Source organism: Pocillopora verrucosa, chromosome 6 (genome assembly GCF_036669915.1).
Source record: "Pocillopora verrucosa isolate sample1 chromosome 6, ASM3666991v2, whole genome shotgun sequence".
NCBI lineage: Eukaryota > Metazoa > Cnidaria > Anthozoa > Scleractinia > Pocilloporidae > Pocillopora > Pocillopora verrucosa.
In genome coordinates, this window is record NC_089317.1 from 7,351,633 (window position 1) to 7,378,872 (window position 27,240).

The 27,240-nt window shown below is 37.0% G+C and overlaps 1 protein-coding gene across 1 annotated transcript; it reads left to right on the forward strand.

Moving 5' to 3' along the window:
- Positions 1-1,761: 1,761 nt before the first annotated feature.
- On the forward strand, positions 1,762-26,609 carry LOC131788608 (fibroblast growth factor receptor 3-like). The gene is made up of 20 exons (XM_066168694.1): positions 1,762-1,864; positions 6,608-6,955; positions 8,690-8,944; positions 12,030-12,302; positions 17,952-18,002; positions 18,841-18,929; positions 19,130-19,185; positions 20,118-20,296; positions 20,652-20,762; positions 20,885-20,903; positions 21,041-21,071; positions 21,814-22,117; positions 22,286-22,396; positions 22,846-23,036; positions 23,721-23,843; positions 24,081-24,151; positions 24,686-24,726; positions 24,919-25,015; positions 25,100-25,199; positions 25,609-26,609. The coding sequence occupies exons 1-20, from the start codon at positions 1,798-1,800 to the stop codon at positions 25,672-25,674; spliced, it is 2,583 nt and encodes an 860-aa protein (XP_066024791.1). The 5' UTR covers positions 1,762-1,797; the 3' UTR covers positions 25,675-26,609.
- Positions 26,610-27,240: the final 631 nt, after the last annotated feature.

Here is a 27,240-nt window from a genome sequence, read left to right on the forward strand (position 1 = left end):
TTTGACTCCGTTATTTTTTGTTAAATTATTTTTTGTTAAGTTTATTTTTGTTTTTGCAAAAAAGTGGGGGGGGGGCTAAGGCCCACTCAGCCCCCCCCCCCCTCTGCACGGTCCCTGTTATGTTAGTTGATAACTCAGAATTAGTAAGTACGACGTAAATAAAGTTGCATTTGCTGTTGCCACACTCTTAGAATAAATCATTTGTTAATGGTCAAATACAAAAACCATACAAACACATAAAAGCAAACATGAAGATTGAAATGCAAAAATTTTAAAGCACTCGCTAACAGGTCCAAACATGTTAGCAATCATTCCGTCTGGGGTTACGATTGACTGAAATTTTATAACATGGATACGTTTATGCCCGATGTAGACGATTCTTTGGTTGCATTCTGGTCTAGATATAGGCCGAACAGTTCCGTCGACAAACCCGACGCAGTTATCCAGTGGTGCTCCTTTTTTGTGAACCACAACGGCGTAGTATTCTAGATTCCTGAGTCTTAGTAGCTGATGGTTCCATCGTTGAATAAGATGACCGTGAGTTCCTTAAATGTAAGTGAACACTTCATTTGTTATCATGCTACTAACAGGAACAGGCTTGGCGAACAAATGTACCATGTCGCTGTACCGACATGGAAAACACATGCGTTTTAACAGCAAACATAAAGCTTCTTCTCCATCACAAACACTCCTTTGGCTGCATCTAATATTACGGTATGTGCATTTTTTAAAGTCTAAACTGTGCCAAACATTCGTCGTCGCTAAAATTTTTGAAGTCAAATTCAGAGAACGAGTCATACGGAAGTTCTAGGTTTTGCGATTCGTAGCTAGCTGAAAGCAACAAAAATTCGTCATCACTAATGTAGTTCATCTTGTAACAAAGACGGAATAACTCTCTTGCTTCCTTGAAGGATGACATTTTTGCCAATAGAATGACTGCACAACAACACTTTGAGCTCTGAGCTTTTCGCCGTAGTGTCGCTGTAACTTAACAATTCGTATTTGGAGGGAAATATGCCGTACTCACCCTAGTCTATCGCGGCCAAGGTAGCCGTAGTACAGATTCACCATACCGTATCTTAAAGTCCCTTTTTACATCGGGCACAAAACTAAAAGTCTTAGAGATATTTTTAGATGACATGGTTCGAAGATACACGACGAAGCTGATATTAAGATTGAGGAAAATTACTCTTTAAAAGAGATGTCTTCAAATTGACTTTCCCGCATTTCTTGCTATGTACTGACTGAGTTTGCGCGTCTGTATTGCGTTATAATCTAACTTGTAATCCATTTGACTTCCGTTTCCGGCCCCAGAAATATGGGTACTCTGGTGCATCCCCACAGGGGATAAATCAGTAGAGCCCGACCTTGATTATACTTAGTAGCCTTAGGAAAAGAATCCAAGGTTGATAAACAAGAAAGAGGAGTAGAAATCTGTCTGTTACAAGTTATTTTTTATTTGCGTGACTTTCATTTACGCGCGCGTGATCGATCGGTGCCTCTGTTCTCATTCGACACATTCGCAAGTTTTACGCATAGTTTAATCCGAATGGAACATTTCTCCGGAAGAAAAGTCTCTACAATTCATGTAAATGTCCTAAGTGTCTAGCGTAAATGGAGTTTTCGACCATAAATCGCACCATCCATCATGTTGTTCAGGCAATTTGCCGACTATGATCGTGACACTCGGTCCCAGTCTCAAAACGAAGAAGAGCATTCTAGTCCATCCTTCAAGTGACTTCCGTAAGATTTAGACACAACCTTCCCTCATTGAAGCATCAGCAAAGGTCTGATAGGATGGTGTCTTTGCGTGAATATGAAATTTACTCACTCTTTCTTCTGCTGGTAAAGTTTCACGGGTCAGGTAAGTGTGAAGTTATTCTTTCGTACAAAGGATTTGACAGTATTTTTTTACCATGTGCCATTTTAAGCTTGGACACTGAAAACGCCGACCTTTATTGCTAAACGCAATTTTCGTCAAAATGATTTCCGATTTCCAAGGTGGCTCTCAACAGTTTTTTTATTTAAAAATTTAGATATGTTGTTGGAACTTCATTCCCGTGATAAATGAGGTCTGAATAACTATGATACGATAGAAATCAAGAGCAAAGGATTTTATGCTTCAAGTGTAACAATACATACGTTCAGAATTTAACATAAACATTGAAACTTAGAAGTGCAATACTTTCTTAATTAGTGTGAGTTGTCTTTTTAGCCATGAGAAAAGTTACTGCTTTGTCAGGTGGCTTTACATTACAAACATAATGGCTATGCAAACCCAGAAGAGAGTAATGCCATATGCACATAAACTCTTATCCTTGCCATCAATCACTCATTTTTGAGAAGAGCTGATACCAATTTTTCCGCTCATTATTGGTGCAAATAATGACCTCAGCAAGGATAATTGCTGTTAGCTAAGTTGTGTGTGACTTTTCCTTTAGGCAGCAATCAGGTAAAAAGACTACATGATGCACTTGGATTGATAAATGAGCATTGTTTGCTCATACACCAACATGTGTGATTTATCTACTTGACCAGCTTTTAGCTTTATGCACATATGATTGTAGTATCCCATAATGGTAGTCGTTGACAACTTATTTTTGTTGTATAATTAAAAACAGATAAGATTTTAACCATTTGAAATCTTTGTCAAGATATCTTTGCTTATCATATACAGACTGAGATTTACTCTAAGCTAAATTGACAAAACAAATAAGGATTTGTAATAAAATGCACAAATCCTTATAGGTAGGATGGTTTTTCTCACAATTGAGAAATGGCCATCTGACTAATCACAAGATGAAGATAAAATTTTTGACCACTGAAAACAGTAGCATGGGTTTTTTTGCCTTCGTGTTGTAGGGGCTGGCCAAAGTTAATGAAAGTAAATGTTAACAAGGTTTTCTGGTTGCTGACAACTGTAGAATTGTGACTTCAAGGTTGAAAACAAGAAGTCAGCTAGACTTCATGAAATTTGTGTAAATCATTCTGATTTCACTTCATGGAAACTGATCAAAATCTTTGTCTACTGATCTACTATTCTTTTGCTTTGATCAGTCCCTGACATTTGCAGTCCAGGAAAATAAAGTGGAATCTCCTCTAAAATGGTACAAAAGACTTATATGTCCAGATTCTGACTCTCACAAGAAAGCATTGCAATCCACCTTTGTGATTTGATTCGATCATGCTTATGTGAATGAGCAAAAATTTGTGCTTCAAATTGGCTTATCTCAGGCTTCCAATACATGATAGGGAAAAAAAGACGAGAGCAAATTTGGCTTTCAGGGTATAATCAAGGATTCTACCAAATCCTGCTCTTTTTATGGCAGAACTATACTTCACATAAGAAGTACATTTAGTTCCTGTCTTGCTGTCTTGCACACACGTAGAACATCAGAGGGCTTAATGACACAACGGTACATGTACAAAAAAAAGCTGAATTTTCATCTTTCACTTGTATAAAGCTTTACAGTACAGTGTAAGAAAAAATCTGTTCTTTCTGTAAGAAATTAAGGTTTAAAAGGTTGGTTAATTAATAATTCAATGCTATTACCGTAATTTCCGGTCGATTACCCGCGGGTAATCTGTTGATTTTGCATTAAATCCGCGCCACTGCGGGTAATAGGGAGGTGCGGGTTATGTGACAATTTTAAATTCTTCTGGAAGTTGAATTGAAAAAATTTCTCACCTACCTGCGTTTCCACCTCTCAAATGAATTTTATTGTATCAAAAGTGCCACAAAGCGGCACGAAAACATGATGCCAACTCGAGTTTATTTCGCGCATAATTAGTTGCGTGACAAACAAATTTTTATCGGCACGCGTGAAAACAAAACCTTGATGGTGACAAAAATAATCCAAGGATATCCGGCGCATCAGTAACAAATTTCCAGTTTTCACTAGCTTGAGCTAAAGAGAATTTTCCCGTTTTAAGGGACTTGTTAGGCCCAGTAGAACAGGAGATATCGATTTTTTTGAGAAATTGCCGACAGTAATTTTAAATCCCAAATGCATCACCAGAATGTTGAAAATAATAGGTGCGAAACTTAACTAATTTCGCGCTGAAAAAGTATTTTAACGACAAATGAACAATGGATATTGCTCATTACGCTCCTACATGCTATAAAAAGGTAACTGACTGAATAAGAATTATAAACCTCGATCATTCGCGATAAGTGTATCCACGAGTCACCAATTAAGTTAAAATGCCTGCTGTGAAACGCCCACGTCACAGTTTTACGTTTGATTATAAGCTTAGAGTAATAACTCTTGCCGATGAAATCGGTAATAGAGCAGCAGCAATAATCAATCAATAAAGTATAAGCTAATATTGACACAGAATTGTGCACATGTCTGAATCGAAAGACTGAAATGTATCGCCTTAATGTCACGTTTTCGCCACCGAAAAAGTTGAATAACAACGTGCGGGTTATCCACCGGTGCGGGTAATCCGTTGACTTTTTTTTTCGCCGTATGCAATAATCGGCCGGTGCGGGTAATCGGCCGTGCGGGTAATCGACCGGAAATTACGGTAATATAAAGCACACTTGGTTGCTGTTTTTGTATTTATTGTGACAGCTGCTTTGGTTATTGCTTTAAGGTGAGGTGAATAGCTGGTGGCAAGCCACTAGTGAGCTTGGCAATCAATTTATAGAAAAGTACTTAAACAAATCCACCATAATTTTCCATCATCTACTTAAAAATAGATTCCATGTTGCTATGCACCTGTTCAGTAATAGATCACATATGATGTCAGAATATGGTAAGAACAAAAAAGTGGCACATAAGATGCAGCTTTCTAAGCTTGCTCTAGTTGTCAGTTATGAAAACAGAGCAGAATAACAAACAGCATGACAGTAGTAGGGGAGTAAAAAAACAAGGGAGACTACAGTACTGTTTACTATGGTGCTCTGCTTACTTACTGAATGCTGAGAACAAGCTAGAGGCAGTTGAGTGTGTCACTAAATAAATGTTCTTTGCACATTTTGACGCCCTCTATGATTTATAACTGTACAGAGCAAGGGCAACGTGGAACCTATTTGTTTTATTTAATAAAGAAGCAAAAATTGTTAATGGTGACATCACCTATGCATTTTTCCTCTAATAGATCATAATTTCATGAAAGAACCAATCAAAATACATGTAGAATTTAGCGTATTATACAAAACCTTATTGATGGCAGAAATGAGGTCAAAGATATTCAAAGATGTTTAAGGAGGCACAGTACAAGTTTTGAAAATTGTTGACATCCTTTCTATGGCCAAGGTTATAGAAAATAGAAAATTGTGTTTGATTTCTTTTTTATTTTGATTACATTGGAATTTTTATGCCAGCATAATACACCTAAGTTTTTGGAAAATCATGCACAAGTGACAGCTGATTGATCATTGCATTGTTGTTTGTGCTGTCATTGTTGTTTTTACCTTGTGTTATGTGATGACTTCAATGATAAATATTTTATTAGTATAATTGCTCACTCAGGTGATTATAGAGATGTGCATGCTCTGATTGGTCAAGGATTACATCATATCTTGCTATAATCACAGAGAACAGGGTGATTATAGCAGGAGCCCTAAATTTCAAAATGGCTGCCTCATGTTCTGTCAAATGTTTGTGAGGGAGTGATAGATGCAGTAGAAGAAAATTAAATTGCAAAGAGCATGAAAGATGCTGAAAGATTAGCAGAACACTTTTCAAAACAAAGGGATAAAGTTTTTGGTATAAAAGAATAAACCTCTCAAAACTGCTTGCTCATCTTGATACAGTGTACAGGTAATCAACACAATTGTAAAAAAATGTGTGCAATACTTTTTTCATTTACAAAATTTATTGAAGAATTTGAAAACACCTGAGTGATTATATTAAAACAATTATTTGCTGAATTAAGGCAAAGGGAAGATCATCGAATAATACTCACTTGACCTTTGGCAAATATTTGTTCATTTTTATTCACTATTATGTTATTTTACCTTGTTAGGGCAATGAAATGAATGAAATATGCTTTGGTTATACACTGCAGAACAGGGCAAGGATAGGGAGAGAAGTGATGCATGTGATTCTTGATTTCTTTTCCAAATTTTAGGCATAATTTTTTCGGCACTGAACTTTAAAGCCCACAAAAATTTTGTTCTGGTCATCAAGAACTCTTAAATGGTTCCTTTTCTGTTGTTTTCTTCTTTCATGCGCATCTTATGTAAGATGGGTACTCAGATAAGGCTGTACAAAATTTTTGATAACTAGAAGCCAAAAGACCAGAAAATGAAATGAGTGGAATAATAAATCCCTCATTTGATGTTTTAACATATAATATGTGTGGGCATTTCCACTTTCCATTTTCCACCTCAAAAAGTTCTTCTTCAAAAGATTTCTACAAGTGTACCACTTTTAAATTTTGAGCCTTATTTCTTAGCAAATGAAAGTATATATTTGAGCTGATTGATATCAATGAATACCAATGAATTGCATAGTTACACTTATTATTGTTAAACTGCATGCTTATGCTAAAGTGCATCTTTGGTGGACTCTATTTGAGCCCTTCTTCTTAAATATTATCCTTACACTTGTAACTAAAGGGCTGAGAATATTATGTTTATGGTTGCCTATTTTAGGGGGTGTGGATGTGTATTTCACCCAGGAACCTTCTAATCCAAGCTACTTTAACAATGGTAGTGATGCCAACCTGGTGTGGGACTACACTGATTCACATAATAAGATTCAGGACATTATCTACAGTGTTCTGGTAGATGGTGCATTTGTCAGAATGATGGTTAATGGCAGTCGTGGTGTCCAAGAACATCCTAATATTCCTCCGCTTTACAAAGGAAGAGTTAAAATTGAAGGAAGAGCTACCCTGGTTATCAAGAACATCAACCCTGGAGACAATACCAAATTTAAATGTGTTATGTTTGGAAGCTTTGTAAGGACGATTGAAAGTACAGTTCAGCTTATTGTGGCAGGTAAGTATTACAGATATAAACATAAATAATCAAACGTAAATCAAATGCATTCAACTCATGTCTTTCATATTTCTAAGATCTGGAGAAAGTAAACAATAGCATACATGTGCACAAACCTTTATACGCACGGCAGAAAGTGGCTAGCTAACCTGACTTTTGGGAACAATAGCGCTTCTTTTACTTCGCATGAAACACCACACTCCTAGAAGGAGAAAAGAAATTCTACCATTTACTTTGCTGTTTGTCACAAGGAAGAAATCAATGAGTTATCAGAGAGTTATTGCTTTATTCTTCTGGCACCAATTACTGGGTTGCTCTGTTATGCATAGATAACCATTACTAATATATGAGTACAGAGATTTTCTCTTAGCAAAGCTTTCAATTCAGGATGGTCAGTTGAAACTAGAAACAATCCAACTGGTTTTGATTTTATGATTTTGCAAAATCAATGAAGGAAAATATATTGCATTACCAATCACAGGCAGCATGTAAAATTAAAATGGTGTGAAAAAGATTGTATTGCTTTTCATGCCTTAAAAAGGGACTTGCCAAATGCAATGAAAGTCGGCACTGCGTCATTTGCTGCTTCCTGAGGATTGTATGATCTTAGAGGTTTGCAGATGTAAATTTAGCCAGCAGAATGGTGACTTCCTCAAGTAATTTCTGATACTAAGAAGCAAGTTGAGACTTGAAGATTTGTGTGATGGAGCACAATTTTCCTAAAGTTTTGAAAGCAGCAAAAGAATGAAGTCCATAATTCAAGCTCTCTATGCCTGTGAAAGACGCTGAGCATGCAAAAAGAAAATTATTCAATATAGAATGATGTAACAGTCAATATAGCTTATGTAACCTAAACTTTTCAGAAAACTTTTCATGTATAAAACGGAAGCCCAAATAAATGTTCTTTGAACAAACTTTTTCATCTTCTTTCTGAGTGTTTACCTTTCATTTTGGACTACAGTATCTAAGATATCCTAACAACATTAAATACATTTAAACGAGTGTGATATTGAGTATGTAACTTCTTTGTCATTTGACTGTGATTCAAAGTTGAAAAACGTTTGTGACATCTCAATACTCATGTACAATTTACCTCATTGTTTGCTGGAACGATTTTCTTCACTTGTGAAGAATCCAAACTCACTTTTTACAATGTTCACTTGCTTGTTTTTGATCCTTTATGACTCATGAACAAAAATTGTTTGAGCTCACCAGCCATTACATAATCTTCTTTCTTTTCTTTCATTTAATCATGCATTTGCTAAGTTCTGTTGGCTTATTTGAACTGTAGTACAGTACCTGTCACACCGCTTCTCTTTTCCTATCGTATTACGATAGAAAGATACCAGGTTATTATGGCTTAAAATGGGCAAACGAATCATCATTTGCATTTGGTTTTTGTATCCCAAAGCCAATCCATGTCTAAACCCTAACCCTAAGCAAGTAGCTTAGAAGCTTGGGTCCTTAGCCCAAAGAGTAACTTCCTGAATTATCCCTTCATTTACTAGGCTGAGGCTCTGCTTTATAATTGAGCTTGTAAGCAAGTTCTCCAGTAGCTAGTGCCAGGTTGACTTGTACTGAATGAAGTTTGAGCCTCCTATACTAGCTGGTTGTTGGGTACCAACTGCTGGATGCTTTGATATATTTTATTGAAATTGGGTAAATTTCAAGGCTGAGTCCAAGCTAGATTTGCTATGCTATATGAGGAATGATAATATCTCTTTTACCTTTCAGAGGCACTACTTATAAACATCTCTTTAAGAGGAAAATATTACATTGAAGGATCCTCTGTCACCATGGCCTGTGAAGCTTCTGGGAAACCATTGCCAGATGTAGCATGGATTAGAAATGGAGTGCTGGAAAGTTCAGGGAGGAAAGCTACGTTTTTAAAGTTCGATAATATAAACAGAAGGGATGCAGGACAATACACATGTCGAGCCAATAACTCAGTGGAAGTCACTTCTGTTGACACATCAATTGTAGTTCAGTGTAAGTATATTTTAACCTTAATTTTCTAAGAGAAAGCTGACAATTGGTAAAAGTTATGTCATCTGAGAAATTACAGTTTTCTTTACTAATGGCTGAGATCAGCTGACAGGTGCGAAAATCGGCTGAAACTAAACCTTTCAGATCGAAAAGTCTGTAATCTGATTGGTCTCTTTTAGTTTACATTACGTGCAAACTACCTCGTTGTTTGCAACTTTACGTTGACAATAATTAAGTTTGGCGTCCTTTTTCGTGTTAATTGTTGTTAAAGTAATTATAATGACGTTAGAAACGCGTAGGTGTTGTTTGGTAAAAGCATTCTAATCCAAGCCTTTATTACTTGATAGTTTTGTCTCAGGTCGTTTAAATGTAAAAAAAATTATGCATGTTGATTATTCTTAACTCGCCAGTAAAGAATTATCATTGCTATTGGAAGATAATGGAAAGCAGTTTTCCCTTGTCCTGCTTCATGATGACACTAGTTTCAAATCCCGAGAAAAAGATGGTGTTTAGAACTAATATTTTCAAAGTTTGATCCGTTTGACAGCTGAGACTCCCAGAGGAAAGCAAGTTGCTTTCTGAAAAATTTCACCGTGTTTGTGAACACTTTCAATTTTCGCATTCTTAAAACCAAAAATTAGTTTAACTTTAAGATCTAACCTTACATATGATATAAATTTCATTCGATCTTATAACGAACCCCATTCGTAAGAACGAAACTCATGTAACAGGTTACGTTGTCATTCTTTGTGATTATCATGATGGAAGAACGCCAAGTCCGTCTCTGTGAACTTCACTGTATTTATGTGCTCTTTTAGTTGCAATATACCACTACATCTTAGCTTTCATTCTACTTAAGTTTCTTGTGGTTCAATAAACATTGACGAAAAGCATTTGGCGAAAATTACTTGACGAAAATCACCTTGGTTTCGTTTTGCGTAAACTGATGATAATCTTCGTGATAATAACATATTATATTTCATTAAACGGGTAGCGTTCTATAATTGAGTGGCTACACATAACCTAAGAGTTTTACGCAAATCATAATCTTTGTCATTTCTGCATGTTTTGTTTCATTTAACAGCTTTAGCGTGGGAAACGAAGTTTCTAAATGATTTCCCACTGTTTAACTAAATCAATATTGTAGAAAATTCTTCGTGATACAAAGATCTGATTGGTCACTGACTTTCATCTGATTTGGTGGCTCCTTAAAGAGCCATTTTGAGCGACCTACAAGGCAATGTCAACAGAGAATTAGGTGGAGCAGGGCGCGGTGGCTGCCGTTTGTATATTTTGTTTCAGCACCTCGAGCCTCCACCACAGTTTGATCAACTTTTTGCAAAACATGATCCATGTATTTTGCACGCTTCTTCGGCGTGACCTTCCTCTCCCAGAACTTCTTTATACAATTTACAAGCTCCTGCTTGTTGTTAGGTTTTACCTTTGACTCGAAGTAGAACTTGAGTTCACGCCACAAGGTTTCATGGGTTTAAGGTCAGGATTCTTCAGGGGGATTACGCCACCAATTGAACTTTTTTCCTAAAAGAGAGCTTGCGCTCGCCTACACGTGGGTGACATTAGAAGTATTTTTTTTTTTGTAAATATATATTTACAATTTGAAACAGACAGTTTTCAAGAATTGTGTCTGAAATTTCTATTTGTTACGAACTTAATTTTTTGGTCCAATTTTTAGATCAGAGTGGAATAAAAAATAGCAATACTTCGGCTGTTGATACACTATAACCATATCTAAAACCATACTATTCTACCACAAGCACAGTTATCCATTTCTGGTTTAAAAATAATTTCAAATTTTTAACAGTTTTGGATTAGCTAGAGGAGTTTGGTTGACAGAAGAAAAGAACGATTTAGAAAGCTGAAACCATATTTAAATATCGCGTTCAAAATATGTTTTAAGAACTTGATAACATTTCTGGTTCTTCTCGTCCTGGTTTATTTTCATTGACTTTCAACATTTAATTATGATGCCAGTCAGCAGAAATTATACATATGATATAAATACAGTGTGGCAAAATATCCTGAATTGTGTCCGGGAAATTGCCTTCTTTTCAACGCAGTAGAATTGCTATAAAGGTATCCAGGAATTTGTGATGAATTCCTACATTCATTTAGTTTCCCCAAGGTTTTTCATTCAGACAAGTGGTTTACATACTATTGCCAGTGCAAATTTAAAACACTTATCATATTTAGCCTATTTCAGACTCTCAGGAAGTAAAACGAGCCCCGGTAGTATGAACACCACCTGACCAAAATCTCCCTGGTTTTACGTTTTGGTTTTTCGCTCTGCTGCTGCTAAAGCACTTTGCAACAGCAAACTTGAGGAAGCAAACAAACAAAAAATTGAATTCTTTGTTTGTTTGCATTTTTGGTGGTGGAGTTGAGCCAAAAATCCGTGATGATTTTCAAGATGCTCCTCTACCTAGAAGCATATAGCCTATGAGGCCTTGACTTAAGGTTTCTCTCAAATTGATCAAGGGAGGCTGTGTTCCTCAGGAATTTCTTAGATAAATATATCATCCTGGTACCAATTGAGGAAAATAAGGAATGTCTTAGATTCAAATTGGGTTTCCGCTTTTTTGCGAGATGAGATCCTCACACGTGCAGCGTCTAGGGCACTGTTGCACCCGTCTTCTGGCTCAAAATTAAGCTGTTGTTCATGAGCGGCAACATTTTTATGTCCGTTAAAAAATAAAGCTGGGCTTCGCAAATTACTAATTTTTATTAACAGAGAATTTAAAATAGCTATTCCAGTAACAACATAGTTGGTGCTATTTTTCTTGCTGCAGAAATGCCATTGTTTTTCAGTGTGCAATGTGTAAGTTAAAGTATTTTGCTTAAAGTCAGAATTCTAACTATAGGTAAATGACTTGCTACAATTTTCCATCACAAAAGCGTTATATTTTCTACCCAAGGCACTCCATGGACTGGTACAAGATTAAAACCCCCTCCTGTTGCATTATCATGAACCTTCTAGACTTTCATAAGAGGTTATGATTTACAACCAGGCGAAATGTATGAGCGATGAAATAAACTAAAATTGAGATTTTGATTTGATTCAAACTTTTAGACAAACCTGAAGGTGTGAGGCTCACCACTAATGCTGCACAAAACACCGTCACTGAAGGAGACACTGTTACGTTCAAATGCATAGTTATGGCTGCTGTGCCTCAAGTGTCAATTTACAAGTTCTATTTCAATGGCAGCCTCCTAAGCAATAACAGAAACAGTGACTTTATTCTCAATAACGTCAATCGATCTCAGCACTATGGGGAGTACAAATGTGTCCCACATAATGACGTTGGAGATGGAGCAAAAGCCACTGTGAGACTTAACATCGAGGGTGAGTAGGAACATCTTTTAGCATTTTTAAGTACTTTGGATCTATAATCCAAAACGGGAAAGATGTTTTATACCAGTTTACAGTGCGTCAATAAAACTTCCCACACAGTGAATCATTACAACCCCGAACAGGGAGGAATAGAGACCCTGGTGATGAGGTTGGCGTTTTGTGCTTGGTGATCAACACATGTGCTAGTTAGCAGTATTCTCAAGCAGATGAAGAATTTTGTTGATGTTTCTGATGTTTTGATCAGATTTTCGAGGGTAGGGAATGTTTTCTTTAGATGTAATGTATGATGTCAGTATCAGTTGAACTGATATGTTATCGAAAGGAATTAAAATGTTGGTTTGCAAAAATGAGCCAAAATTAAAAAAATCACAATGAACAACCTCGAGTTAAGAAATCACCAGTCAGTTATATGCTGCCTTCAATCCTAATAAGTCTGGGAAACTGCAAGTAGTGTTTGACTACACAGCCCGATACAAAGGGACATCGCTCAATGATCAACCACTCAGTGGTCCAGCCTGCTTGGTGTCCTCTTAAGATTTCGTCAGAAACCACTATCTCCCTCCTCAGACATTGAAGCAATGTTCCATCAAGTAATGGTTAATCCAAACGATGTTGATACCTTAAGGTTCCTTTGGTGGCCTGACGATGACTTATCTAAGGAGCCTGTTGAGTACACCTTTTTTGTAACACGTCTTCACCAAGTGGGGACAATTTTGGTGTTCGAAAGATAGCTCAAGACAATACAGGAGACTTTGACAATGACGTGATCGACACAGTATTGAAGAACTTTTATGTGGATGACTGATTGAAATCGGTGCAATCAAATGAAGTCGCCTGTAAATTGAGAGAAGATTTGTGTGTCCTATTGTCAAGAGGTGGATTTGGATTGACTTAACGGTTGTGTAACAGAAGGGAAGACCTCAAATCCATTCCAACCTCAGATAGAGCTTCAACAATATTGTATTTGGATTTAAATTCTGGTGTACTCCTTATTGAAATAACCCTTGGTGTTCATTGTAACATGGATAGCGACATATTTATCTTCAAAGTACCACAGAATAAGCCCTTCACACGAAGAGGGATTCTATCAGTGCCTAGCACCATTTATGATCCACTTGCTATAGTATCACCAATCACCTTACTAGCTAAAAAGGTCCTTCAAGATCTCTGCAAACAAGGACTCACCTAGGATGAAGAGATAGTGAGAGAGAAATATAAGTTTTGGAGACCATGACTATCTGATCTACCTATGCTTTCAAGTGTTGCATTGAGCAAAGAGACAAACGATTCTGCATGTCTGTGGCCAATCGCCTGGCAGTGAAAAATGACGGCTCAGAACCTTCCCAGTCGCACTTTGAGCCAACAAGCATCAACCTAGTTATTAAAGAGGGAAGTTTGGTTCAGGGGCCCTAAATTTTTGTGGGAAAGTGAAACATTGTAGCCCAACCATCCAGTCTCATCAGTCAGCATTTCTGAGTAAGACCCAGCGGTCAGAGGTCAAGCTCGAACAAACCATGTTACTCTTACGGAGGATAAACAACCTCTGGACCGAGTGGTTCTGCAATATTCGTCATGGTTTAAGCTTAAGAAGGGAGTTGCTTAGCGTCTGAGATTTAAGAAGAATTCCTTAAAAGCAAGAGGTGCTTACAAGAGGACCCTGTTGATCCATTACCTTGTGGGAGGCTGTCGATAGACGGATTACGACATGCAGAGGCTCAAATAATCCCTTACGTGCAAAAATTAGTTTTCTCGCTAGTGGTTAGGGCCCTCCTAGACTTGAGCCCAGGAGAATCCGGGATGTGTAAATTAGAGATTTTCGGCTCATTTGGTTCCGTGTACAAATTGAGACCATTTCTGGACGGAGCTGGAATATTGAGAGTTGGTGGTCAGCTTCAAAATTCTTCTTCGGTTTACTAATCGAAACATCAATTGCTCTTACTTTCAAAGGACCATGTTACCAAGCTGCTCATTATGGATGTTCATCAGTCTGTGGGTCATCTAAATCAAGAAAATGTCCAGATCAGTTTGAGACAAAAGTACTGGGTCTTCAAGGGACGGGCTGCTCTTTGAAAAGTACTCAGTAAACCCCCGTTTTCTAACGTTGGCATAGATTTCTTTGGTCCACTGTAGGTGAAACAAGGCAGAAATACAGTTAAAAATGATGGTGTCTTTTCTCTTGCTTAACTATCCGTGCGACTGCCAACAAAGTCAAGTTTCAACACGCTAACGCTTTAAAATCTATTTTCATTACGGTTCATCGTGGTCGCAAAAGGAACAAATAATTACAAGTTATTACGAAGTAGAGGGTATAGGAAAACGCAAAACAACAGAGGAAATACGATCGGACAAGGGAAGACACTTACAACGTTGTATGACTTGTAAGCACGAAGAACGGAAAAGCTAAAAACGATCGCAGGGAAGGAATCACTGATACTCCAATGTTAAATTTTTTGAAAAACTTTTTATGAATGAGATAAAACAAAGCAGAATCATGCGAAAAAATCTAACAGAATACAAATCACGGTGAATGAAAGGAATGCGGAAACAAGAAAAATGTGCGTGTAAAAGCACAAAAGTGTTATTAGGGACGTAAAAAGAAAGAAATCATTAAGTGAGAATGCCGCAGTAACAATCCGAGCAACCCACCTTGAAGTGACCGAGTCTCTCGAAACAGACTCGTTTATTTGCGCTCTTTGCAGATTCATCAGTAGAAGAGAGACGCCAAAGATGATAAGAGGTAACAATGGTATGAACATAAGTAGCGGAGAGAGAGAAATCCGTGAAGCCTTAAACAACTGGAATCAGCAGAAGATAGAAGTTTTCCTACACCAGCTAAACATCAAGTGGAAGTTTAATTTCCCTGGGGTATCACACATGGGAGGAGTCTGGGAACGCATGATTCATTCAGTGAGAAAGATCTTAAGAGTCCTTTTCAAGTAACAAGTGGTTCTGGAGAGGCACTGCGAACGTTGATGGCAGAAGTTCAGGGAATTCTTAATGGTCGACCATTGACTATCAACAATGGCACACAGTCCTACTGATTCGGAATCTTTGACTACGATCCATTTGTTACTTCGATTGCATTTAAATTTGCCGCCAGGAATCTTCGTTAAGAATAATTTGTACTGCTAACGTCGCTGGAAGCAGGTTCAATGCCTTGCTGACGTATTCAATACTGGTATTCTACGTATTCTGCCAGCAGGTTCAATACCTAGATGGCAGAAATGGATCAGACCACGTCATAGTTTTGTTGTTGGTGAATTGGTTTTAATTCCTGATGAAAGAGTTCACCATAGTCAGTGGCCTTTGGGTCGCGTTGTCGGAGTTCACCCAGGAAGAGACGGCTTTATCCGATCTGTCAAGGTTGCTACAAAGTCCTCTACATTCACAAGGCTAATGTCAAAGCTTTGTTTCCTCGAACAAGAGATCCTACTCCCGAAGAAGGGCTCTATTTAATCTACCTGACTATCTTGTTGTTCATTGAAAGTGAAAAAAGCCTTTGAATTTGCGTACCAGATGTACGTGAACTTTGAACACTAGCAGACTAACTTAAGGGACTCTTATGTTAATTATTATTTGAATTCTAGTCGCGCAATACTTAAAGTAAACTTAAGGAGCTGGAATGTAGCAACTAGAATTTGCATTTCTGTCTATTGTCAAGCAACTGCGAACAGATTTTGTATTGTTTTTCTTTCAATTGAAATACTATTGTGATGTTCTGTTTCGACTCAATTAAGCCCGCGTTTTTGCATGAGGTTGTGTAAGAATTACGTAGTGCTGGTAGCATTTTATTTCTCGTTTTCGTTGCATACTTCTCATTACTAGTTGATATCAAATAAGTCAGTCGTTTCGTTAGTTTTTGCATGCAAGCGCCGTGTTACTTTTGTTCAAGAGTTTCACCATCAGACCTGGTTACGCCACAAATTGTAAGTTCGTTTTTATTTCATATAGCTCTGTCGTTAGTCTTGTTGTTATATTTGTATGAATTATTTATTTTCAGTCGAATCACATGTACACAACTACACATCAACGTATCTTTACATCTAAATATTCGTCTATAATCAATAAAATAATCAAGCGAACAGATTAGCTGTGCATTCATTTTGTGGCGAACCTGGCGCTACAATACCTTTTCCATTTTACTTTGAAATGCACTTTTTTCGATATTAGAAGAAACCATTCGGCTTCATCTTAAAATTAAATAGAATTAATTATTATAATATATCATATTAGCATATTAACACTTGACTCTTTGTCACTTAACCTTTTATTTCAAAGTTGGCCCCGTCCATTGATATCTGTGTTCTATTGAGTTTAACACTGAAAGGTCAGTTCTTGTTATGGGCCTCTCTGTAGTTCTTTGACATTTCGAATGGTTTTTAGTGATAGTGTTGACAATGATAATAATTATAATGATGATAAGAGTTATAAAATTATCGATGATAATAATGTTGGTGACAATGATATTAATAATAATAACAGTTTTAGGAAGTATAGTCCTTCACACCCAGAACCTCCTTTTTATTTGTTCTCCTTTTGAGGTGTGCATCAAAATTTCGAAGTCATCACAGGCTTAAACTATAGGTTTACAGGAAATCTACATGTGCATGTGTTTTCAACATATGAAACTGGTATTATGACTACTTCAAAAGACTTTACTACATGCCATATAGGTACAGGCAGGTGTTGTAAAAAAAGTTTGCTTAGCTTTTTCATAAGTACGCATTTCTTTTTCTAAGAACCTTGTTTATCCAGCCTGTGCTGAATTCCAATTTTTCCACCAAATTTATTATTTTTTTAACATTATAAAATCTCCTAGTATCAGTTAATATTCTTGTAATTAAAATAATTACATCAAATCTTGCAGATATATGGCAGATTATTTTTTCTCTGAACCTCCTAACATTTTACCATTTGAAGGGACTGGTATTGGCTATAAAAGTATAGTCAAATTAAAGGTTTTTGCACAACCTATGCATCGAGTTTTTGTTATAAAATATTGTATCCTTCTCAAAACTAGTTTATCAGAATAAGAATGAGTTACCGGGAACAAGTATGGCTTTCATGATGATAGTTTCCAGATTTGGAAAAAAGTCACTGCCTACTAAAATCCTCAGTTCCTTTGCCTTGCTAGCCCAACCTCAACAAAACATTGCCAACAGGAGTGATTAGCAAATTATTGATACAGACAAGAGGGCCTATTCCCACATACATCCTCCTCAATCCTGTTAGCTCACTATGGTCATGGCATTTCAAACATGGTGTATATGCCACAAGTTTTCCATTTCCCTGACTAATTACTTTGTAGTAGTGTTTATATGTTGAGGAAATGGTTGGGTTGAAATATAATACAAAGACTTGCCAGTAGATAGTTTTATTACAGTTTTTATTCTGTGTAACGTAGGGCTGGAAAATAAACTAATAAGAGCTCCGCTTTTAGGCTTGGCTAAATCTATATATTATTAATAATAATAATAACAGTTTTAGGAAGTATAGTCCTTCATACCCAGAACCTCCGTGAAAAAAAAATTTAAGCTAACTTATTATTATTATTGTCATGTGGTTTGAGGTTGGTATGATGATTAAATAAAATTTAAAATTGCTTTTCGATCAATTTAGGTCTTATTTTTTTTTCCTCAGTTCAAACAGTTTCAAGTACAGTTGCCACTTCATCCCAAACAACTCCCGCAGGTAACTGTCTATTTAAAGGCGTTTTTTTTTGCCACCATGTAAAACTATGTCATCATAACAGCTTGTTCTTTGGTGTTACGAAATCAGTTTGAGTAAAAGACAAAGAGTGAATTAAGTCACTAAAAGTCTGGAACTTAGCGAAGGACTGTAGACTCACAAACAGTCACAACACATGCTGCTAAATCTATGTCAAAATTGAAAAAAATTTTTTTGCAAAGTTGTTACTATTCCGTAATTGCCTTTCATTAATACAAACTTATACAATTATGTGAATCTTGTCAGGTGTCATGCAGCGACGCAAAAGATCTTTATGTAGTAGGCTGTACCTTCTGCAATTGAAGGAGTAAGAATAAGCATAATTACAGATGTATAAAAGTATTCTTTTTATTTCTCTAAAGAACCCTTCCAGGTGTAGTTTAATGAATATTTTGGGGCATATTATGCTGGATATCTTCAAACACAAATAACTTAATTCATGTGACGCTGCAAAACTATTTTTCAAGGGGGGTGGGGGGGGGGGGGGCAATGCACCATGGTTTTTGTTCCAGAAAGTATAATTCAATCCCTCTGTGGGCCTACTTACACATGTTTCAAGTTTCTGTATCAAATATTAAAACATTGTGAACAAGGCTAATCGTAACATGTTCATGCTATTACGTGCATCAAAACATGAGTTTATTCTCGAGCTTAGTAGCATACTGTCAGAACGATCTCTCCTGGGATTATTGAACGATGTTCAAGCTGAACTATTGGTAGATGGAACCACTTCTCAGCAGTTTTTGTGATCCAAGGCTCTTCATGTTTTTTGTAAATGTAAAAGGACACGGCTTTTCTTTAGCTTCAGAAAGTACAGAAGTTTACCTGACAGCGACAATACAGGGGAACTGTAGCAGACGTTCAGAAGTTGCTGCGAAATTTCCAGAAATGGTTAGATAATCTACTCGATCCATATACCGGAGTGTATAGAATACTGTCATAAGATTTATCATTATAATTAAAAGGGAATCTTAATCAATCTGCTCTTGAACGAAATCTCAATATTTCTGTTAAAAAAATAACATTCTGAACGATCTTCAACTATGAAACAAGTATTCGAATTTACATTTTTTCTTCAAATGTCCTTCTAGGCTTGTCAAATTGCCTTTAAGTTTGGCTGCTTATCCGCCAACACCGTGAACACCAGGTAAGGTGCAGTTTGTCTCGACACTGAAACAACAAACGCTAACGCAATCTGTGTTTTGGGGCAGGGAGGAGCTTTATCTCAGTTTGGCGTATTTTAGCTTTAAACTGGTGTCTCTGTTCTGAAAAAATCTTCTTTAATGCAAAATAATCTTCATTTGAAGTACATTTTATTTAATGTACAGCAATAGATTGACACAGAATGACATGAATTAATTTTATTGACCTTGGTTTATTAAGTTAGATCTCAATGTATTTAACACTTAAAAGTCACCAAAGTACAAATAGAATGCTGAATAGAGCACCGTGCCGTAAAGAGCACGATGCATAAATTATGATTGATTATGCAATTGAAGCTGTGTGCTTACTCAATTTTTGTCACGCAGGGTACGCCTTCGTCGAATTGCTCTCGCTGTAAACGCTGTCCTTTCGGTAACGTACTTTGTTTGGCGCTGGATTCTTTCGAATCTTTAGGCTACTCATTACATAAAAAGTCAAAACAGACCACAAGACGCCTATATCCCCAAGTGAAACGTCGCGTAAATTGAGTATTGCGGGTCTCCTAATTCGTAACTTGTTTAACTGTTACCAAAGTAACGTTATTTTAATTAAGGTGGCGACAATTTTTTTTCACGTAACAAAGACAACAACAAGGTCCTACAATGAAAATGTTATTTATTGTAACAACTGGCTTTGTATTGTAATCGTAATAAGCTTTCATGGGAGAGATGTAGTTCTATCCCTCAAAGTTGATAAATGTTTGAAAAGGTGAGGAATGTAAAAGCGGATGAAGAAACTACTTGCAAACCTGAATGAACTCTTCCCACGATTTCGTTTTGTTTAATACCGACTGTATAATCAGTCATAACTTATGCGTCTTGCTCTTTTCGGCACGGTGTTCGATTCGGCATTTTACATCCTTCTCCCCTTACTTAGGTGTGGCAGTGTTGTTCTCGACTTCATGATGAGGTTCAATCGAAGTGTAGTCGTCAGCAATGTTTTGACTGTCCTGTTGGATGCTGCAAGGCAAGACAAATTCGGAGGTTTTAAAGTCGATCCAGAATCAATTAAACAAGTTTTTATACCCACAGACGGCTCGGAAAGCACAACGAAAGGTACATTTTACAAAGAAATATTATTGTTAAATGTTCACACGTATTCGTCCGAAGATGGACTTTTTCTAATTGCATTCCGTATCTGTTTAATTAAACGACTGAATTCTGTGAGTCATATATTTCCAAGTTTTATTTTTGTCGCCGTTGTTGTTTAATTCCAGCGAACAAAATCTTTCTTTTAAAAATTATTATAGAGAGTGTGGCGCCTTGCTTTTCCTTAGTACCTTGCTAATTAGAGTTAACGGTTTTCGTTTATGAGCATAAGCTATGTAGTTAGAGCAGTGTATTGACCACGATCACTTTAAATGTTGTTTGAATGTTACCTGATCAAGCTTTGTAAAATGAATCATTTTAGGTCCTGAGGAATGTACCTGCCCATCTAACAACGTCTCGTTAGCCATAAATGGGGTTCTTGCCTTCATAATCGTCCTTCTAATTATTTACATAATCTGGCTACATAAGAAAGGTAGGTAAAAAATTCATAATCTATGATAGAGGGTTTGGCTGCGAGATTCATTATTAAGCAAAAGAAAATCTTGACCCACATCCACATCATTTGTCTTTTTTTTCCTTTCGTTTTTTTTTCAGGCGCTGTTGGGAAACAGAGGTAAGAATTCGCTGCCACTTGGATTGTGTCGATGTAATGTTCCAGATATGGTATCATCTTATAACAAACTTCCCCTTAAAACTGATGAGATTCTCAGCTCGTCATAAATATTTGTATGCTTTTTCGATCAATTGTAGGACTTATGAAGATGAAAGAGGTGTTTCCTACGTAAGTTACAGGCAAAATATTGAGGTCATGTTAGTGTGGCCAGTAATTATGTAATCTCACTTTACCTCTACTCGCTAGAAGGAAATAAACGCTTGCAACAAATAGGAAGGGAAAAAAGTGTAGTTCTACAAAAAAGGCATAATGCATTAATGACAGGTACAATAGAATATAGGAAGAAGTTTGACTCGATAGGGTCTTTGTCCTGGGATCACGTACTTTACCAAGCTGCTCCATGGACTTTCCTTCGATTGTCCCTGGTTCAACTGCGTGGCTTCACTTCATAGATCGCTAACTGGTCTGCACCCGGTTGATATTTGCTTTGTAAATAATCTTTTTTCGCGTAGTTTTGGCCGTCTGTTTATCTTGATGCCTTATTTTCTAAACGTTAGTCCAGGAGCTGAGTACAGCAAGAATTTTTTTCGTGTGTGTATTTGTCAAAAAATACACTACCAATCGCAATCTTCTTGTTGCAGTTTGTAGCTTCAGCGAATATGCTGTGAACCTCGATCGCTCCATTGGACATGATAGTTTCAATGGCAGAGAACAAAGTGTTTGTAATAAGAAATATTAGTAATATTTAAGGGCAAGAGATTAGAAACTATTAATAATCTCTTGTTATGGAATAATATAAAAGTTTTCTGATGAAAACGGGTAATCTGATTTTTATAAACATGTGGGACATTTTATTGGGATTAATAACAGATTTGTATATGAATACCTTAACGGTATGTTGGTTTAATAGAATGAAACAGGATTGGAAGATAGCGAACCAAGTCTACCCGATACAGCAAAACTCACCCAGCCTCCTGCGGAATACATGGATCTCATAGGAGTCAACAAACATGATAGAAAAGCACAAAGTACTGCTTCAGGTGCTGATTACGTGCCTCTTCATCCGTTAACACGCTGCTGGGAAGTTCCAAGACGCCACGTGACCATAGAAAAAATCATTGGTAAAGGTGCTTTTGGTCAGGTTGCCAAGGGAACAACAGTAGGACTTCAAGGGAGTCCTGAAACGACCACAGTGGCTATTAAGATGCTTAAAAGTGAGTTCTTGAACTGTAAATTGAATGACAGTCTTGGCCTACAGTCTTATACTGTTACCGGGTTACGTAACTTTTGGCTATTTGTCATTCGATAACTTGTGTCGCTATTCGACATTTTGCATATTATTCCCGTTAACCAAATTTTACTCCTTGTTTTTAACGCTCCAGCAAACGCTACTGAATCGGACAAGAGAGATTTGATGAAAGAACTTGACACAATGAAGCAGCTGAAACCACATCCTTATGTCATTAAACTTGTGGGATGCGTTACAGAATCTGGTAAGCTTTGATTATGAGGTCCAATTTTGCTGTACACATTTTGCATCTGATTTACTCTGTAACGCTTTCTCGTCATTGATAATTTGCTTCAATGGAAGATTCACTGCTTCACAATCGCGCACAACAAACAACCATCGCATATGGTAATTTTATCCTTTTTTAGCTAACAGCGACGCTCTTGGATTTGCTGATAGACGAAGACCAAATATTTGCCATTGTACAAGCCATTCTGTTGTATGAGCAGAATCGTTTTTTCTAAGGGAATATTTGGCCTGTATCTTCTTATGAGACCGTTACAAAGTTTTTCTGCTTTTCTTCGCAAAACTACATCTTGTTTTCGTGCGATTTCTTCAAAAGTATTGAACCTGACTGTGCTATTTATTTATTTTACTTATTACTAATTTTGTAGGAGGGAGAAATATATAAATGAAACTGTTTAATTTCTTCAGAACAGCTGCTGGTTTTGATTGAATATGTGCCTTTTGGGGATCTGCTGGGTTACCTGAGAAAGAGCCGTGGATTAAAAGACACTTACTTCAAAGACCCGGATATCAAACCACAAACAAATCTGACGTCACAGCAGCTGATTAAGTTTGCTTGGCAAATTGCTGATGGAATGAGTTATTTGTCCTCAAAATCTGTAAGTTAATTACAAAGGCACCAAAGAAGAACAATTTTAAAACCTTCTTGTAAGGTGTATCGTCATGTGAAGCTATGTCTTGCATAGAATAATATGTCTTCACAAGATCACGCCCGGGATATGCAAACGTATTCTTACCGTCTCGTTGAGGCTGTTTCCGGGAACCCTACCAGTTTTGACGTCATCACCAAAGTTATATTTCAGTGTGCGAATGGCGATATTTGTGCATCGCTGCAAGTGCACCTCATCGAAATTAAATATCTGGGTTTTTCTCGTGTAGGCAAAGGCAGAGATGTGAATGAATAGGATCTTTTATTCAGCCTAAACTGAGTGTACAACGAATATCCATTTTAGTGACAAGAAAGAAAAGGAATTAAAACTTGAAATTCAAAAATTCGTCTTTGGTTGCTAAACTGCTACATTACAGAATCCTATTTCGAATAAAATCTTAAGATAAACTTTCTATGAAATAATTAGGTATTGCAGAAATGAAGTAGTTTGCTTCCCTTTGGAAGATGGAGCAGTAACTATAATAATTTTAATTTTCTGCCATCTGGAAGAAAGAGAAATACGCACACCATATTATGTCGCTGGATATTTCTATTTTCCTATCTGAATCATTTCATTTCAGTTCTTTTTCTTCTGAAATCGCTAATTTTTGCTCTCGTATCAATGCTTTCTTAGATCATTCACCGAGACCTTGCGGCTCGTAATGTGTTGGTTGGACAAAAGGAAACTTGTAAAGTGACAGACTTCGGAATGGCCAGAGATGTGCAGCAGGAAAATATTTATGAACGAAAGACTAAGGTAATCAAGAAAGAGGGGAGGTGGGGGCGGTACTACATATCGTTCAGTTCAATTATCTTTCACAATCATTTTGTGATAAAGCTGATATACTCCTGATTTCGATGACAAAATCCTTGGATGGGACCATAATGAAAACAGCCATTTGTATACGAGTATAATTTTAAATATCACTGTCTTTGACCGGTCGCTTCCTATAATTTTTTAGCTGTTTCAAAAAGGGATATTTGAAATCTTTAGGGCCGTCTTCCAGTGAAGTGGACAGCTTATGAGGCCTTGATGTATGGTAAATATACCACCAAAAGTGATGTGTAAGTATACCCGATTATTACCCGTAGCAATTTTCCAACAAGTTTTACCAATAGAATAAGAGGAAGGGTAAGTTTTGGGCTCGGTAAAGAAATAGAGAAAGATGTTTTTCATCCTCTCACGAGCGTTGGACAATGAAAATATTCTTCACTCCCCATGAGGAATCGAACCTCAGAGCATCGGATTCCGCGCTCCGATGCTCATACCACTGAGTCACAGAGACTCTACGACTCTACTCTCTTGCATATTGCAAGGATCAGCAATGTCGATAGAGTCATGTTTGTAAATAAAAATAAGAGAGAGAATCGGAGCGCGGAATCCGAAGGTCTGAGGTTCAATTCCTCGTGGGGACTCAAAATTTTTCCTTCGTCCCACAATCGTGACAAGACGAAAAACATCTTTCTCTAAGTTTTATCAGTTTCAATCAGGACATGAATTCTATGCTTTGTCAAAGAATACATATATTTTAGTTGTCGTATAAAATGTTTATGTCTTCAGTCACCCAATATATATTTGTTTGATTTGTCTTTCTGCAGATGGAGTTATGGAGTTTTGCTGTACGAGATTTTTACTATAGGTAACATCGAATGGAAATTTATAAGGCCCTGTAGATGTTTTTTGCTATATACCATGTTCAATTAAGCAATGTAAGGTGTTCACTTAGACAAACGTAAAGAGCTTCAAACTACATCAAATGACATGGGTGGTGTTTCAGTGAAGGTCGTTTTTTCGTCACATTTATATTTCGATGGTCTTATGGTTCTTCCAGGTGGTTCGCCTTACCCACGAATGGATGGAAGAAAAATTGCAAACTTACTTCAGGATGGATACAGGATGCCTAAACCACAACACGTTGATGAGGAATTGTAAGTGTTTTTTTCAATTCGTTCTCTCTCATCCTACAAGGAAACGTTCTTTAAATCTCTAATAGATAATTTGAACAATACCAGGTATCAGATTATGATGAAGTGCTGGAAGAATGACCCAGATGCAAGACCAACTTTTACTGAATTGAAAAATCAGCTTAAGGACATGGAAACCCTACACAAGGTGAGAATTTTCTTCAACATGAAAGTTTCTTTTGACGTTAGACCGACTAACTTAGGCTTAGCTAATTAGGGTTTTAAACTTAATTAAGCGTTTAGCTTAGATAGCGTACTTTTTACGAAGTTGGGATTGCATCTTCTTGTTATGTCACTGAAGCTAGCACTCCACGAAAAACAAGGAGGAAGCGAACTAGAATGTCCTTGCGACAATTGACTCATTATGGTTATTTAAAAGATGGTAGGATTATTGCAAAATTGTATTGAGACGCACAAAGAGTAGCAAACGACACCGTAAAATACTTTCTTGAATTTGTTTTGGTGTGAAAAGTTGACCACTTGGGAGGATAAACGCTTATAACGTAAGAGGAACACTTTTTTAATGATGCCAATTATTATATTATTCTTTTCTGCAGAAGCTGATCAACATGACAATGTACGACAAGCAGTTGTATGCAAACGTCGAGGATTTAATGGTGTAGTTAGATAGATTTCCGCGGTATATGACCGGCTAACAGTTTGAACACTTTGCCTCAGCAAGTTTCAGGGCTGAATCATCTTTTCCTCACACGCTTACTTGGTAGAAAAAACCATTTTGTGTGAAGCAATTAGGCTGGAACGTTATAACTCAATTGATTTTATATTCTTAAACGCTGTAACGCTTTTATCAGTTTACCGATAAAGTATACTCTCATTTTCTCTTTTACATGTTTAGCACTTACACGCATGCTCGACACAAGCGTTGGAGTTCAGTTTATTTTCTGACTCAATTCTGAAAGGCAGGATAATGCGGAAAATATCCAATTAACTAGATTGATGAGATCTCGTTCTGTGTGCCGTAGTTGTCTGCAGTTTTAGTAATTTGCTAAAAAATTGTTTTGCCGCAAAACCCGCTTGGTTTTAGGAAAGCTATCCGGCGCATAAACTGCTTTCCCTAAGACCGCATCTACCTGCGATACTAACTCGAAATACTTTTACACTGAAAGTATTATTAATTAAAAATTAGCCTTATCCTAATAAAAATTATAATTGGCACATTACTTGTGCAATCGTCTTAGCTTTGAGAGATGAATTTGCTGAAAATTGTATATAAAATTTTGAAGATTTTTGCCCAGAGGGAAATGACTATTTCCTAACTTTTCTACGGGAAACGAAATGTAGAGAAATTGTGAAATACATGGTATGGTAAGACCACAAGAAGCTAAATTTTAAGATCTGATTTATGCAGGTAAATAACTTAATTATCTCCTAGGATTTGTCGCCACAATCAGGAGCATGTCGCGAAAGTGTGATAATATTTTAACACCTACCATTAAAATGCACAGGTTTTACCCCTGGAGATGTTTACTAAATCATTAGTGCTCTCTCGAGTAGCCTGGAGAGGATAAAAAAATAAAATAATAAGAACGAGTGCTGACTATACAATTTTGGAACAGTCAACAAAAGTTAGTGCTCTGGGAATTATTGGTAGTTATCGTCACGTAAACTGCGCTTTGTCGTGAAAGAGGAAATAAATGGATTTGTAACGGGACAAACAGTGTACATTGCTATTACTGGCATCCAGAGTATTGTCTTTGAAAAAACCACTTAACTTTTCACGTACAATTCCTGCAAATGCAAAGTGTAATTATAGTAAATGATGCGATGATAGCAGCTGAGTGAAAAAAACGGGCCAGGGGTGGGTTGGGTCGCGTACTGTTTTGTTGGTACCATCGCGCAGTTCATTTATTTCGTTCTGTTTTACTAAATGAACGCCTAGAACCGGCTAATGAATCGAAGTCCCCGCATTTTTCTTAATTCAGTGGTCTTGCCTAAGAAATGGACGTAAGCCGTAATCAAAGAACCTTTGTCTTTCGTGCAATTACTGTATATACTTATTATAATATGTGTACTATATTTAACAGTTGTTCCATGAGCCCGCGCCTGATATGAACTGGCTATACCAATCTCGTATCCACCAAGTCAGAAACAGGAACCTATGGAATAATTTACCGCACGACTTGACCAATGAGCTTGTACAGATGAAATGTTACCTCTAGATTCCTGTC